This window comes from Haemaphysalis longicornis, unplaced genomic scaffold, assembly GCF_048455015.1.
Source record: "Haemaphysalis longicornis isolate Haplotype H1 unplaced genomic scaffold, Haemaphysalis longicornis Haplotype H1 scaffold_2, whole genome shotgun sequence".
Lineage (NCBI taxonomy): Eukaryota > Metazoa > Arthropoda > Arachnida > Ixodida > Ixodidae > Haemaphysalis > Haemaphysalis longicornis.
Genome location: NW_027526295.1, coordinates 264,840,888 through 264,856,626, shown reverse-complemented (window position 1 = coordinate 264,856,626; position 15,739 = coordinate 264,840,888). Strand labels below are relative to the sequence as shown.

The following is a 15,739-nucleotide window of genomic DNA, read 5'->3' as shown; positions in this document are numbered from 1 at the left end:
CAAAGAAGTAAACCACGGTAAAAAAAATGGGGTAGTGTTTTTTATGTAGCATACCAGTAAACCGGCATGCGTGATCAGGTAAAACGCTTTTTAGTAATGGGTTGGTCTTGTTTTTTAAACTTGCTTGCTGGTGTCCACATTCGTCCTGCAATGGCTTTGTGCAAAGGTTCTTCGTAAACCCCCAGCCAAGGGTTGGCTCGTAATTGTTGCACTTTGACATAGTTTATGTCATGGTGCCTTCCCTTCATGGTTGCGTTGGTGTGCTATGCTTGTTTTGCTTGTTCACAATTTGCAGCGCTCATTGTTCGCTAATTGCCACACCTGCTGCTTGCTTTCAGGTAAAAGGCCATATTGAGGTCAGGACAGCCACTGGAGGCATCTGCCCAGTTCTTATTATCGCCCCCTCCTGAAGCTGCATCTTGCGACGTCATTCTGGGAGGGCTCCATTTGCTCCGTGTACCCACTAGTGCGCCGAGTTCATCAGACATTCCAGTTCCTTCATCACCATGCCGATATTCAACTGTGCTGTTGTTTTCTGCCAAACCGCAGTGATTGGTGTGCTCTTTTTCTTGTTTGAGAGCAGTGAACAGTTCTTTGCTGCCTGTTTCTCTTCTTTTTTTTTTTCCTTTTCCTAGAGCACCTGTTTGGGGTAATGCTTACTGGGAGTTAAGTTTTGTGTTTATGGCAGCTATGGTGGCTGCAGGGAGGCCGATGTTCAGTGCACCTGTTTTGTTGACCTGTTAGATATGCACTGTGAGCACAGTCTGAAAATTTGTTGTGCTGAACAGGGCATCGCTGGCACTAAGAAATAAGCAAACCATTTGTTGTTCAACTAACAGCTTGCTGGTTTGCACTTAAAATAGTCAAGTAGGTAGCATTTTTCCAGTTGGTGCACTCCACCTACTGAGATATCTTTCAACACACTGCTTTCTGCCCTGTACGGCAGAGAGTAGAAACACTGAGATTTGCTAGTAGAAACACATCTATTCTGTTGGGTATTTCACCAGCCCAAGCTGCTTGAAACATCTACTTAGTGATAAATATTTTGCTTCACTTCGTTTTTTCCAACCTAATGAGGCAAATGTTTTCACGTGCCTGTGATTGCACGCAACAGGCTGCAGGTGCTACCTCTGTGCGGAGCGTGGGTAAAAGCAAGCAAGTAATATAAGCTCTGTTTTTACTTTGTAGCAGCAATAATGTAACTCTGTATGTAACTATAGCAGTCCAGAGCTAACTTTGTCAACCATTTCTGCTGCGCCTAATCCACTGTGCTCGACGTAACTGCGATCTTATGAGGTTGTGTAATGATTCTCAGGAAAAGCTTGAACCAAAGTGCAGTTTAAGGGTAAAAAGATACGTTTCTTTATGGGATCTGTGCTCTGTTATGAGAGGTAGCCTGTTAAGATAAGTGTTGTACCAGGTGATGTTATGTATATAGACCAAATGGACAAGGAGGGAAGCTCGGGCACCATGGCTAGATAACGTGTAGTTTGAGCAGGTCTCTATTGGTTGCAACTTGTTTTTAATGTCACGAGTACTCTTTCAGTGCCTCCAGTCAAAATGCTCACAAGGTCGCCAGCAGCATTGGCACCGTTGCAGTGCTTCATCGACCTGCAGCAATGCGCGTGGTCCTCGAGCAACCTCTCGGTCTTTTTATGAGTATGTTTTAGGAGCTTTTGGGAAAAGCGCCGCTCACCTGTTCTTTTTAGTTGTGCTATGCATCATCTAACTGCACCGCGAAATAAGTGTGCTCGCTTTAAAGAACGCGTGAGGATATTTTGCACTTTGATGTTCTCAAGCACACTGCTCCTTGATTTCTTAAATGCCTTGCCATTCACAGCAAACACGGCATGGACATGTAACGAGCATGTCAACTGGACCACAAGTTGACAGCATGGTTTCGTGCCAGTGTACCGTGCAGTACTAACGTGCACAAAGCATTCAGTTTTCAACTTGTAAAGAGAGAGGAACGGGAATAGCGTTGACGGCTATGATCCCCAGTTAGACGTCGCATTGATGGAAGTTGAGGAGAGCGAAGCCAAGGGCTGTGTGCACGAAATATTATATTCACTTTGTATGTACAAGCGGTTGGTCCCACAACCAATCACTGTGGGCAGTGCAGAGTTTTGTACTTGGCAGCAGACGTGTGCAGGGAAGGCATTATGTACATGTGTAGCACCATATCAAACGTGCATAGAAGTGTTAACAAAACGGTCATCTCATTCTCTGGTTCTTCGCTGAACTGTGTTCACACCTCAAAATAAAATACTTTGCAAGCGAATATCGCTTCTGTACAGGGCACAAATGTCGCTTGACTATAGCTCTGCAACGACACACCTCTAACATGGCAACAGGCAGGCCCCAAGAAAGGCACACAATGATCGCGTTAATTGTGCAACACAGCTTTCAGCAGGTGTACACGTGCCCTCGCGGAGGGAAATACAAACATACAGCTGCTACCTCTTGCTATACCCTGGTATCGGCTTGAAACATTTATGGCTGCAGATGCAATTGGGTACATAATGAGTGCATAAAAATTGCATTTTACTTTGCATTCAATGTGGCTGTGCTTGTATGCACCTTAAAGCGCAGGTGAAATCTACTTGTCCCAATGGTCTGTGCCACAAGACAAACCCTACCTGATTCTTGTGAGAAGCTATCTCAGAGCAAAAGTGAGTGCAAGCAACATGTCAAGGTTTGCTTAGTGACAAACCAGCCAACAATGGCACAAACATAGCAACAACTTTCGAGTAAGCCTGGGCATGAAAGCAACCATGCCCTTAACAACATTAGCACTACTTTGAGTAACTTCCACATGTGCAAGAATTGGCTGAGCACAAGCACTCTTGTGATGTTACATGAAAAATAAATATACCAAGCAACAAACTTCCACACAACTCACGAGGAATGCCAAGAAAGATAAAACTTTTCGAGACACTAACAGCACAAGAAAAAGGGGTGCCTTTGTTGTATCCAAACACTTCATTTTCAACTTAATTTAAGCAACACTTGGTGTCGGGCTAGTTGGTTGGCCATCGTTTCTAGGATTGCGCTTCGATGTAACATGAGGGACTGGAAAGAACACACACACTTGATGTAAAGACTGCGCCTTGCCATCGGCCATGCCATGCTGAATACACTGGTTCTCATTGATTTCCACAGCTAAGCAGCATTGGGCTTAGTTCCTGGGAGGGAGACCACCTCGGAACACCAATAGCCAGTGGTATTCTTTAAGGCGCAGTCTTTAAATCAAGTGTACGTTTTCTTTCTAGCCCGCCCCTTGTGTTGCTGTATACCCAAGCACAATCCTACCAACAGTAGTCAACTTCCTTTTTTTTTTTCCTCTTCTTCTTTCTAGCCTACATTACTAAAACTAAAAAAAAAAAAAGACACCACTCTAGCAAACAAGTAATTGCGTACTTCAGTTTGGTCCCCAGAAGGGCTGTTTCACTGGTTTGTCAAATCAGGTAATAAAGCTATCTATAAGTACTTTTGCAGGCGTGAGAATATACTAACATGGTATTGCAGTAATTACCAGAAATACACCGGTAATTAATGGTTTTAAGGCAGAAGTTTGAGATTAGAACTTACATCAGATGCAGTGAGTTCCATATATTTCAGCCCATAGAGGCCAGGTCCTGCCGTAAAAGCTCAATGCTTGCTTCAAGTTGTGACAGAGTCCCAGTTGTGGGGCCTCCAACATGAATGACATGAACAGAAACAAGTGCCTTTGCCTTGCTCACTTTCATTATGTCTGTATCTACCTTCAGCCAGCCAATTGGCGCTTGTTCAACATGGACACTTTGAAACAAACAAAACTCTAAGTCTGCCCCAGGTTTGACTTTGAAAAAATTGTGCCAGATATGTGGTAAGCCCAGAACACAAAAGTGTATTTGTCATCAATTTTTCTGGCATTTGTTATCAAGGAGCATGTATTTTTTTTTTTTAGTCAGTAGAAAGTAGAAGGAACTGAAATTGTAACTGGTGAAAACAGCATTATCTGAACTTCTGCCATGAAACCTCTAATTGCTAACTGCTTAATTTTAAGTCCATTATGAAAGTTTTAAATTTTTTTTGTCCCAATCTATTTTCCCCGATATTTTAATCCAAAAGAATTTGTAATGATCAAATTACTTTTGGAAATTCTGGACATCCTAAGCTGAAACACCTGTTTCTCGTAAGCATTCCAAGCTTGTTGGCATGCTTTGCACTCAAAGATGGTGCTTAAATATCTCATTTGTCACTCGGCAATCCATTCACCCTGTTTCAGCTGCCCACAGATGTGAGCTTCCAGCATGAGATGCAGACACACCCACACTGACGTAGGAAAACACTAGTGGTGCATGCAGAGAAAGCCACTATGTGCCACTCCCATGGAAATATTTGCAGGAAGAAGCCAGGCACCTTGCGGTGTGTTTAGTGCCTTGCCTCGCAACTCTATTTTTTATATTATTTCGTTTGTTTGAAGGAGCACAAACAAAGTCAAGCAGAATTCATTACAGTGAAAGCTCGTTGATTGGAACTTAAATCATTTGAATTGATGGATAATTCGAACTACGATTCGGTCCGGACAAGTCTTCATTGAAATCCATGTATTGAAAAGCTTGTTAATTTGAACGCGAGAGGCTTCTGCCCCGGATAATTCAAACTACATGCCACCGCACTGGCAGCTTGGGGCCTGGCACACAGCCAGAAAAATGGCCCTGCTGCATACACACGAATATGCGTCGCCTCCGGGAAAGAGAGAACAACGGACAGAGAAGTTAAATAGGGTAAAAGCAATCTAAAGGCCCGATGGTGGACATTTGGAAGAAGACTACGCTGATGTGGACATGAGTTTATGGTGTGGTGCTGACAAATGGCATCATTTCTCAGGTCAGAAGCATAGGACCTGTCGCTGCTAGTGACCACGAGGAGGTGCTTGATGAAGCACCAGTGCAGCCATCACTCAAAAGTAATGACCACGTGGAATGCCACCCATCTCTTCTCTTTTAGTTTTTGAGTACGCAAAAAGGAGGCCTTCCACTGCATTCACTTGTTAGAGAAAAAATTAAGGATAGAAGGTAGGCTTCAACTGCAGCCTTTTTCAAGCATTCAGTTGCCGACATGCTCTACTGCTCCACAATCGCATTGTACGACTTGTACTTGGCTTTCGTTAGTTCGAACTTTCATTAATTTGAACTGAGGTGACGCCCCCTTGCAGTTCGAATTAACGAGCTTTTACTGCACTGCTCCAGATTACAGAGTTTAATATGCCTAAGCTACACTCGATCTATGAGGCACGTTGTAGTGGAGTGCTCCCGATTAATTTTGACTGCCTGGGGATCTTTATCGTGCGTCGAAATCTGAACAGATGGGCATTTTTGCTTTTTGTTTCCGCCTGAAAAGCAACAACCGGGGCTGGGACCAAATCCGCACCAGTATTTATCACTATTACCTAGTTCCAGATAACCTGGTGCTGTGAGCTTGGTTTAGACTCTAGTGTTTGGCTTTGTATTCACATAAAAGCCTAAGAATGTTTTGCATTAAAATGTTTCTTTAACCTCTTGGCGTGTTGCAGCGTTTGTGCCGAGCACCCAAGTTCGAAAATGCTGTCCAAAGAAGTGGCACATGCTGACTAGCCTGCCTCGCCAAACGCTAGCAAATCCCTCGACAGGCACCCTTGATGATGACAGCCCATCCTCTGTGCTTCCATCTGGCATCGTCTTGTGTCCAGGGTCGCAACGGTCACACCCCCACCAGCACAATGGTCACACCAGCGTGGACAGTTCCAAGGTGTGTGTCAGGTCTGGCTGCACTCCGAGAGCCCGGCTCTCGACTAGTTCGCGCGTGGCACAGGTCTTCTCCCACTGCCAGAGGTAGACGTTGTGCACCGAGGCCACACCACAGAAGACGATGCCCAGTCCGATCACAACACTGGTCACAATGGCTGGCAGCTCGTTGAAGTGGATGAACGTGAACAGGATCACCCCTGCGAGAAACGGGCTGCTGTGAGTGCGAGGGACAGGTACGGGAGACGGGGCTGTGCGTGCACTGCCCTTGCCAAGGCCTTAGTAACATTAAAAGATGGATCAGCCCGGAGAGCAGAGGAAACAGGGCCAGTAGGTATCGTGCTCAAGACTCCAAGCAGGTCTCGTGGAACAGAACAAACCTGGGTAGGGCAGCTGCGATGCAGAAGACTCGGCGGCAAATAAGCCATTCATATAACGGAATGGTTACTTGTAAACGGGCGGACAAAATTGTTTACGATAAAATTATGGCTTGTGTTAGGCCGGTTGGCTGATGAACCATGCCCTGGTTCCGAAAGGAATCCGTGGTTTTAGTTTATTCTTACCACACTGATTAGAAGTAGACTTGACTAACTGGGTTCAAATTCGAAAGGGCTTGCAATACAGAATTGCAAGCACGAGTCTGCAATGTCAAAGCTGAATGCACTACAGCAGAAAGTTGCACTGCGAGTACACAGCCACCCAAAAAAAAAGGAAAGAAGCCCACATTCATGGTTTTTGTAGTAGTATTAGGACGAGCTGTGGCAGGGCTATCTCCATAAGCCTCAATGACAACCACTACAAAAAGGGATTTAGAAGGGTGTAGAATCACACCTGTAGTTTCACGTGCGCTTCTGGTTTGCATCTAGTGAGCCCTCCAATTTTGTTGAAGCAAAACTAGATTGTTCTGCTTCAGGTAGGTTAGAAGGTCTGCCAATTGTTGATGTTAGCTAGGCTTTCATTTATTAACTTGTGTAAGTCAAACCATGCGGGTAGGCCTTCTGAAAACTTCAGCTGAGAAAAATTCCATGGTTGGCTTGCTTCTTCGCAAATAGACATTAGTTAATGTTTGTATGTGTAATACTGTAATGCTGTCATTCACAAAGCTATACAAAGGCAAAAGGTTCCTTCACACCGTACCTGTGAAAAAGACTGGTATTGACAAGAAGAAGCCAGCGATGGCCAGGACACGAGTATGTGAGCTCCTTTTGATGAACATGTTTGTCCTGTAGCCAGAAATGGGGAGAAGATTGAGATAAGCAAGGCATGGGAAATGTCACAAAAAATGCCACGACAAGAACACACCTGCTGTAGTTTAGGTTTGAATAGCAGGGCAGCTTGTTTTACGAACGTCCCACAGACTAAGTTAAATGGATGCAACTGCCATGCCATAATGCAATAAGGGTACAGTACTGTAAACGCTCGTAACAAAACCACCTCACATGAGTTGGCAATCCCTTCAAAATCATTCACATAGCCAACCCAATTAAAATGTGTTGAAAGTTCCGCCACTTGTATCAGAATACTGCTTAGTCTAGTTTTAATCTTGACAGCAATAATGTTGGTGTACTGTACATCGCTCCAGGTGGAATGGGAGAGCTTGTCGGTAATGTGGCTGTCACGGCTACACACACATTGTAGAAGGGAAGGACACCAGCTGACAGTCCTCCCATTTGCAGTGATCTGTTTGCTTTGCCAATTGAACCAGATGGTAAACTCTGCTACACCTTCAGTAGTCTGCACTCCGCTGCATCAAGCCTTTTTCTTTCTTTTTTTTTCTGATTTTGTAAAAGTGAAACTAGAGAGCGAGATGACATGGTTTATCACAAGTAGCCATTGTTCACCTTTGTGCATAAAGATAGCGTTTCGGAAAAGCTAGGGTGAAGGACGGAACCGAAATTTGTGCGGTTTCTTTTTTTTTGGTTGCCCCTTAGAAGATATGCGGCCTGATGCATAGTGGTATGAACACAGCTGCTATCTCCTTAACTCCCCCCCTTCGACACAGTTTCTAGCGTAGCGGCTGGACACCTATTATGTACCCCCCTTGACTTGAATGTGTTCACTCTTGGAACATTGATGGCTCTCGCGCACTCGCAGTTGGGGAGATGGGGTAGATAACGGCTGGAGAGATAACTGTGGTACAAGTCAGTCAGCTAAGGTAGAAATCTGAGAAACAGAACGAGAATTGATAGGCGCAGTTCAATTATTCTTCCTGGCGCGTGCACGAGGATGTGTATACGTGTGTCCACGTGTGGATAGTTTCGGTCTGCGTTGCACGTGTGTGTGTACGGGCGAGTGAAGGCGTACAACACGGTACAGTGGCCGACCTGTCGAGCCCGTTGGGCGCGCGCAGCAGCTTGACGCCGAGCAGGAACTGTATGCAGCAGACGAAGAGGCAGCACAGGTTGAGCGAGATGGTGAGCGTGCTCATGGCGACCGCGACCTGGTAGAGCGCGAGGTGCTCGTCGGGGGGCTGGCCCTGGCCGCCGCCCGCGCTGGCCACGCGCTGGAGGAAGAAGAGCGCCAGGAAGGCCATGAGCAGCGAGAGCAGGCAGAGCAGCGCCAGCGAGCCCAGCAGCTGGTGCACGGCGAGCCGCGACGCCGAGGCGGCGGCCAGCTGCAGGCGGCGGCGCGCGGCGTCGGCCACCAGCAGCGGCGTGCCCCCTCCGGTGGCCGAGTGCTTGCTCAGCGAGCTCACGTTCAGCAGCTGCCGGCTGGACATCTTCAGCGTTGGCGGCGTGGCGGACGCCTCGAGGCTCGCCGAGCTCGACATCACGGCACCGCCCGGGACCTCCCCCCGGCCATGGCCCAGGGCTCAAGGCCGGAATCCTGCGCGCAGGGCGCACGCCGGTCAGCCGCTGCGGTCGACGGGTCAACGGCTCCCGCGGAATGCGCGCCGGCCGTCACGCCAGAGGGCAGAACGGCGCTTGCTCGTACGCGATCCCCCTTGATCGGCCGCCCCGGCGCCGTGACGGGATCTCACGATGAACAGCACGCGCAGCCGAGCGCGGAGCGCGAACCCACCGGAGCTTCCGCCCGTGCCCGTCCTTCGAGCAACTTCCCAAGGGGGCAATGCACCGAGCCGTGTTTACATCTTTCTAAATACGGACTTCCCGTTCCCTGGGCATTTGTTTACCTTGGCGATCGGACCTGCCTCGGCCGATCGACCAACCGGCTTGCAGTCGTTTGTTCCGCACGTTTGTTCGAGCGGAAATGGAACGGCGGCGCAGGAAAGAGAGTCTGCGCGGAGTAACTGGAGTACGCGGTACGTGTTCGGCCAACCGCGCACAGGTACGCTGCCAGCCAACCGACCGTGCCCGGGATCGGAGAGCTTAGGGGCAATTCGACTGGGCCGCTGCTTTCCGCATACTCGCCTATCTTTCCTACATCGCGCGAAAACGACACTAAATGTTCCGCGCTTACGCGCGCTGTCACGACGTTCACGCGCTTTCGAGTCATTTATGTAGGCGCACTCCTCGCTGTACGAGCTTTGATGGCTCGCAAGAAGTTCACAGCACGCTGGAACCGAAAGACGCACGCAAGACGGCCGTGCGGAACTCCTACCAACGTGAGCTAAGGTAACGCGGGCCAACGTCGATCGTTGGGCGCAGGTATAAGCTGCTGGACACAGCTTGGCTCTGGCTCTCTCTGAATTGTGCTTTACCGCCGTGTCGCGTGATAACGATCAAACGACGCAACGACGCGTGGATTTCGAACACGAGTGGGCGAGCGAAGGACAGCGCAGCTCGAGCCGAACGAGTGGCGCTAGCAGTGTACGCACTCTCGCCCCGACACGGCGAAGGCGGCATTTCAAAGACGACCGTTGCGCTCACGTCCGAGCGTGGGCTCATGGCGGGGGGCGCAGCAGCAACGGCGGCAGCCACTCACCTGGGCGCAGCGCGGTGTCGCGTGTATCCCCGTCACCGCGCTGAGAACGGTCACTGGACTGGTTCAATGAGTTCGAGTTTGGGGCATCCGTGGTGTCTACGCGACGCTGAGACAACGGCACGGAAGGCCGTTGGGGCGGCGGGGGGCCGGGGGTGGGGGGGCCTCATCAGAGCCCCACGCAGGCCACTCGCTTCGATTGGCGCTCTTGAGTGGCCCGCCGACGGCTTCCCTCCCTCCTCTACCACCTTCCGCCAACGGCGACCATGGCAACGCGCTGGCGGCGTCCTTCGCAACTGTGGCGCTCCTGTCGGCGCCTATAAACGGGGGCCATGACGTTGAGGCCCACGTTTATAGAACCGACGTTGGTTGAGATAGGGTGAGGGTCGATATTGAAGTTGTGGCAATAACATTTTGAATGCTTAACATTTTTGTGTGCATTCAACGGGGACAACTATCTGTCCACCTGTAACGCTTTGGCCGCATGCGAAAATGTCCCAGCAATGCATCGGTGCATAGTGGTGAAGCCGGCTTGTAAGAGGCTCATTGTGTAGCGTCCTATCAAGGGCGTCTTTGGGAGGTCCTTGGGTCATCGTACTTTGATATCAGACCTCTTATATTGTCCCCGAAAAGATTCCTCCCCAGCAAAGCCTTCGTGTGTAGTAGCCTCTGTGTATAAAGGCCGATCAGCTCCCTACTTCGGTATCAGCTAGCCTTTCAAAAAAATCTTCCCCGATAAATCTGTGAATACTATAGTAAAGCCGACTTTAAGGGTTTGGTTGTTAGCGGAGCGACTTGCGCATTAATCCGAGTGCCATTTGGGACATTCTGCTTTTTTTTTTTTTTTTTCTGAATTTAATCTATTTCTTGTGGCTGCAGGGGGGTGCTGAATTTTTAAATGCGAAGTGTTTCTTTTCGTGTGGCACTCAATAGGGGAGCTAGGCTAACGCATGGCTGGTTATCAGCAGGATAATGATTAGAGGCGGCCTGGTCGGAAACAACTCTTATTTCGCATTGCGATCAGAATGGACTTGGTGTTGGTGTCGATTTTGCGTGTGCGCGGGGGGGGGGGGGGGGGGGGGTGCAGGGGCTGTTTGTTTTACATGGAAATGGGAAGGAGGACTAGTTGTGTGAAAGATGTGTGATTCACTGAATATGTAAGTCATAACAAGGGAATGAAAATGCCCGGCTTTCTGGGAGCAGGCGTGGCTTCCGTCGTGCGCCTGAAACGCAATTATGAAGAAAGGAAAAGCAACATGTTTCGCCCCGTTTGGTTTGCCTTATTGGCGGACGGGGTGTGGGTGTGTCTTCCTAAATATAGCGCTACAAATGGTCACGCCTGCTTCATGTACCCTGCGTGTCGTTTTTTACCTGATTCCTTGTTTTGTCTTCTGAATCTCTGTTTCACGAGATGATTATCAACTGTCGCTGCGTGCGCGGATCTACGTCAACCACTGTCGCTCACTGGACGGCACGTATCTGTAACTACCTGCAGTAAGCTCGAAAAAAAAAAATCCCGGGCCATCTCCATTAACGTGAAAACTGGGGAGGGGCGAAGCTTGCAGTGTATAAGTGTATTCTTGGCGTTTTTGCCAATGGAGATGAAACCGTTGGTGGGTAGAGGTATACAGCTTTGCTGTAAAGCAGGGCCGTACCCAGAGGGGGGGTTTGGGGGTTCGAACCCCTCCCGAAATCTTTTCCAGGCAGCACGTAAACAATACTTACTGTTGCTTTCAGCAAAACTACACCCTTCCCAAAAGTCATAACCCCCCCCCCCCCCGAAAAAAATTTCTGGGTACGGCCCTGCTGTAAAGGTATCTTGTCTTTGAAGCACGCAGCTCTCTGGCGCGAGGCGTATATACGAGTGGGTCGGTGTGTTTGTAGTACGCGTTACGTTCTAGCGCGTGGCGTAAACGAGTTTCTCGGTGTTTTAGTGTCGTGACTACATGAGACGACGATTACGACGACGACAGGAGAGGCCAACAGCTTCAGCCTCTCCGGGGCTTCGCCCCTAAAACGAAAGAGAATAATTTTGCCAGAATTTTGGCCCTTGGGCGCACTTACATCATGTCCTGATTGATTGATTTATTGATTACTCTTACTGAAAAGGAAGGTATACGCGCTGTTGGAGTGGTAAGCGACGAGGCTCCAACGAGTCACGCCGCTGTTATGCACGCTGTGCACTTCCGGCCTTTCCTGCGCCTTTCCGTCTTACTCCTGTCTCTTGTGGGTCGTTTGTTTAGTGCTAGAGATGGGATGCTCTTCACAAGCTGCAGGAACGCTGGGCCGTCCTTTCCGCGCGCCGCGTGTGATCAGTGCAAAGCGATCAAGGTGTACAGAAGCAGTTTGCCAACTTATCATTCCCGGCCGGTGTTGTCGCATGCGATCGCTCCAGATTTACCGTTTAAGCTACGACTGGCCGTTCGGAAATAGCCCGGTTCCTGATCCACCCGACAATGGCTCGATGTCGAGAAAGCCAACTGGTAAACGGCCCGCGTGCACGTCGGGCCCGGCCTGTTTCTGCGGTCTGTTGTGCGGGTTAGGGACCCCATTCCATCAGTGCTTTCGGCATAGTCCGTTGATATCCGACACGACTTCGGTGGCGAGGGGCCAGCTCGATCGGTTTGATAGCAGCACCTCTCCGTACACGCGCGAATAAACGAATAGCTCCCGCATCGCCGGCACGTCCCGCGTATCCGGCAGGTGCTTCGACCCCGTTCGTACGCATTCGGCGGCAGCACTTCGTGAGACAGGCGCGAAAACGTGCCGCACTCTACGCGGGAGAACTTCTCGCCGACTGTTCCCGCGGACCTGTTCAACTGTGCCTCGGAAATGTACCCCGCCCGCCGCAATTCGGACAGCACGACGCGACCTCCCCTGCACAGTTTTGCTGTTCTTACCGAGGGCCCGAAATCGTGTGGAGTCGCTGCTCTCGCGCCAGTTTTGCGAAGAAAACCTGTTTCCCTTATCTCGGCGGGCTTGTTTTTGGGTCAATGTTACATTCGGTGGCTGTAGGCTGTTGTCCATTGTGGAGTCCGTTCGGAGGAGACGTACATTCGCTCGCTTACGTTATAAGCAACAGCTTTGTTTTCAGGCGGGTCCGGTTGCTGTATCCCGCTATGCCGGGGCAAAAAAAATAAATCAATTTCTCGCTTAGCCCAACGATTCCGAAGCAAGGGGGGGGGGGTAGAGTAACTGAATATTTATTAGCTGCGTGGTACGTTGCTGTAACCGTTTGGGTTCCTAATGAGCTGTTTCTAACGGTGTAGAGATAACTTGAGCCTGGAGGAGGAGGGTGAGTTTACGTTGGGGTTTATTTTTCCATCAAATTTAAGATGGTCTTATGGCTGCTTGGACTATTATCACGATTCGTTCTGACGCCGGAAACAACAGGTATCCAGAGCTTGTCCTCTCCTCGACAAAGATTAATTGGGGAAATCCGATTTTCAAAGTATCCAGAATCGCTTTAGGAACGTAGCCGTCCCGGCGCTGTGCACATGTGCAGTCGCCCCGTGTCAGAAAGCACTTTTCCTGTCAGTCAAGGCATGAGTGCTAGCTCTTAGCTGCAGTCTGTGGTGCCCGTATAGGAAACACGACAGCTGACTCGTAAAAAAGGACATCATGGTTGTAAGGTGGCACGCTGTTTCTACAAAATGCATTTAACACGTCGACCATACTGACGGCTCTCGAAGGGACTGGAGTTGGCACACGAATACTAAACTTCGTGTGATCGTTCCTGGCGATCAAACGATCCTGACGTTTGAGATCAAATCCTGCTCAGATCGGCCAGAAACGTTTTGAAATGACAGGGGAGTGCCGCTTTGTGCCAACTTGTCGCCAGTCCTCTTCATCATAGTGATGCGAGAGCTGGTAGTATAATTACGGAACATTCAAGACCTGGGTTTGTTATTCTACACGAATGGCATCGCGCTGAGGGTAAGCCCAGAGGCACAAGCCTAACCTGCCTAGCCACAGCCGAGGTACATGGCATCATGAAGCAAGCCTCCATGGATCATCCAGTCGATCGACCACATTCCGCTGCCATGAAGCCGTCGCTGGAACAGACTAACATCCAATATCAGCCTTACACTGGCCGGCAAGGCCATCACGCGACCAGCAGTACAGCGGGCTAGGATCATCCCTTCAGTGAGCTTGGTGGACTGAAGGAATGCATCCGTCAGCTCAAGCCGGCACCTTCACCTATAATCCGCCGCATAGTCAACCACTTTGGTGAAGCCGGCACACGCACCGTCAAGACCACACGTGTGTGTCCCCCCCCCCCCCCCCTTCCTTTCCCCTACCCTTCGAAATTTTTATTGCCAGGTTTGCATGAGGTTGAAATAGCCTGAAGAGCCGCCTGAAGCCGCCTAAGCCAACGTTTGATCCCTGTGGTGGCTCCAGATGTTGTACATGTAAACATACATCAGGGCGACGTGCGGACGTCGCCGGTCTCCGAATAGCTCCTGCTGCCGAGTCTCGCCGGGAACCCGCCGCGAGCCGATCGAGGCGTTCATGCTACTTCGCTGACGGAACAGCACGGCTGAGAAACGGTGAAACAGCAGGAAAAGCCTCATGTACACATGTATGTGGTGCGGCCTTAAACCCTATATTTTGCCCTTTATTGTCTTTATATGGTACAAAGTGCAACAGCATGACACAGCATATGACTATTTTGTTCCGCCAACTATCAATCCTTGATATTGTGACGCGCGCGATGCAATCGAGTTCTTTCTTTGAAGCTAGCTGGCGCCCAAGGGACTCACTGAAGAAGTCGCGGAACTCCTATTTGAAGATGTCCCAGCTCGTTAGCCTCGCTTCGTTGGCTAGGAACCAACCCTTGTCAGGTGGTATAGAACATTTGCCGGTATTGTTGTTTCATCCCATCGGTTGTGGGCACTGACGCGTTCATACATGCTGAGCCATTCATCAGTGTCGACGTTATCAGTGCCTGGAAAATCACTGGGGTCGCGGGGAGTGGATCCAGGCTCACTGGTGGGCGGCATCATGTAGCTGTGGATGGGACGGCCACTCCGAAGCTCCGTATTGTCTCAAACTGGCCTGGCGAGCAGTAAGGAGACGGGAAGTGACAGGTTCACCTCAAGATGTGACGTGGCGACGAAGGGGATGTACTCAAAAGTAGTATGTACTCAAAACGGGATAGTAATACTCGAAGGGGGTGTGCTCAAATCGGGATAGTAATGTCAGGTAAGGCAGCTGCGATGTCTCAGGAACAGCACGCACACCAACATCAGCGAGCGTCTTCATCTTCCTCCAGCCTAGAGGAAGAAGGTGAAGACGCTCATCTGACGCTCATCTTCTTCCTCCATCCCAGAAGGCGTGTACCCGCAGAGAGGGGTTGGCCACTGGTTCAGTTTATAATTAAAGTAGCGAGGAGCCAAAGGAACGAGCCCGTTACAATACTTTTATTTGCATACCGACGTCGCCTTTCACTGACTATGCAGTTCAATAAAATATGCTGCATGAAAAGCATTGCTTTCTGCCCATCTTTTATTGGCTGCACATCAACAAAATTGTACAATTCTCTTTATTGCGGAGCTTTGTCTTTTTTGGCACTGTTACGCTGATTTCTTCGCCACTCTCTCGGTTAGAATCAACATCCTGTATTTGCCTAACTGCAATTTTACTAAATCCAACGCTTTTCGACTAAACAGCTAGAAATAGAATGAAATTTAAGAAGCGTGCAAGAAGGCCAACACTCAACAGCAGTGCAATAAGGTGCAATAAAAGTAACAAAAAGGCGAATAATTAAGGACGAAGACCCACCTTCGCTTGCTTCGCTGTCATAATACGCGAATGTGCCGCAAGTACAGCCGAGTGCTATTTGAAGGTTATATCGCGGGAGCGCAACTCCTTCAAATGAAGCAGGCGAAACATCAGCTTTAGCAGATCTTTTCTGCCAATTCCTCTATCATTGGCGTAGATAAAAGGCAACCAAGTCTGTATTTGATCACAACAAATGTAAAGCAGAAAGGGAGGCATTGTTGTATCAATAAACAGCCAACAATGGAGAGGGGAGTGCGCAACCTTGATTTACATGGTTCCAAACAGCTAGGCCCCTGACACGC

General features: G+C 49.4%; 2 protein-coding genes across 4 annotated transcripts in view; one reads left to right on the top strand and one right to left on the bottom strand.

The window, feature by feature from the left end:
• Positions 1-2,281, top strand: part of LOC144170625 (uncharacterized) — a 40,192-nt gene extending 37,911 nt beyond the window's left edge. For all 3 annotated transcript variants that reach the window (XM_077700537.1, XM_077700536.1, XM_077700535.1), the window contains one exon: positions 339-2,281. In XM_077700537.1, the coding sequence (XP_077556663.1) occupies positions 339-355 (17 nt within the window). In that variant the 3' untranslated portion in view covers positions 356-2,281. The remainder of the gene's footprint in view (positions 1-338) is intronic.
• Positions 2,047-9,873, bottom strand: LOC144170626 (uncharacterized). The gene is made up of 4 exons (XM_077700538.1): positions 9,657-9,873; positions 8,096-8,597; positions 6,909-6,994; positions 2,047-5,971 (listed from the first exon to the last, which is right to left on the bottom strand). Exons 2-4 carry the CDS (start codon positions 8,539-8,541, stop codon positions 5,751-5,753), a joined length of 753 nt encoding a protein of 250 aa, XP_077556664.1. The 5' UTR covers positions 8,542-8,597; positions 9,657-9,873; the 3' UTR covers positions 2,047-5,750.
• Between the last annotated feature and the right edge of the window lie 5,866 nt (positions 9,874-15,739).

Coding starts and splice junctions, on each gene's coding strand:
- LOC144170626 (XM_077700538.1), bottom strand. CDS start 8,541: ATGTCGAGCTCGGCGAGCCTCGAGGCGTCCGCCACGCCGCCAACGCTG. Junction 6,995..8,095: donor GCGCCCAACGGGCTCGACAG/GTCGGCCACTGT, acceptor TTCTGGCTACAG/GACAAACATGTTCATCAAAA. Junction 5,972..6,908: donor AATACCAGTCTTTTTCACAG/GTACGGTGTGAA, acceptor CGTTTCTCGCAG/GGGTGATCCTGTTCACGTTC.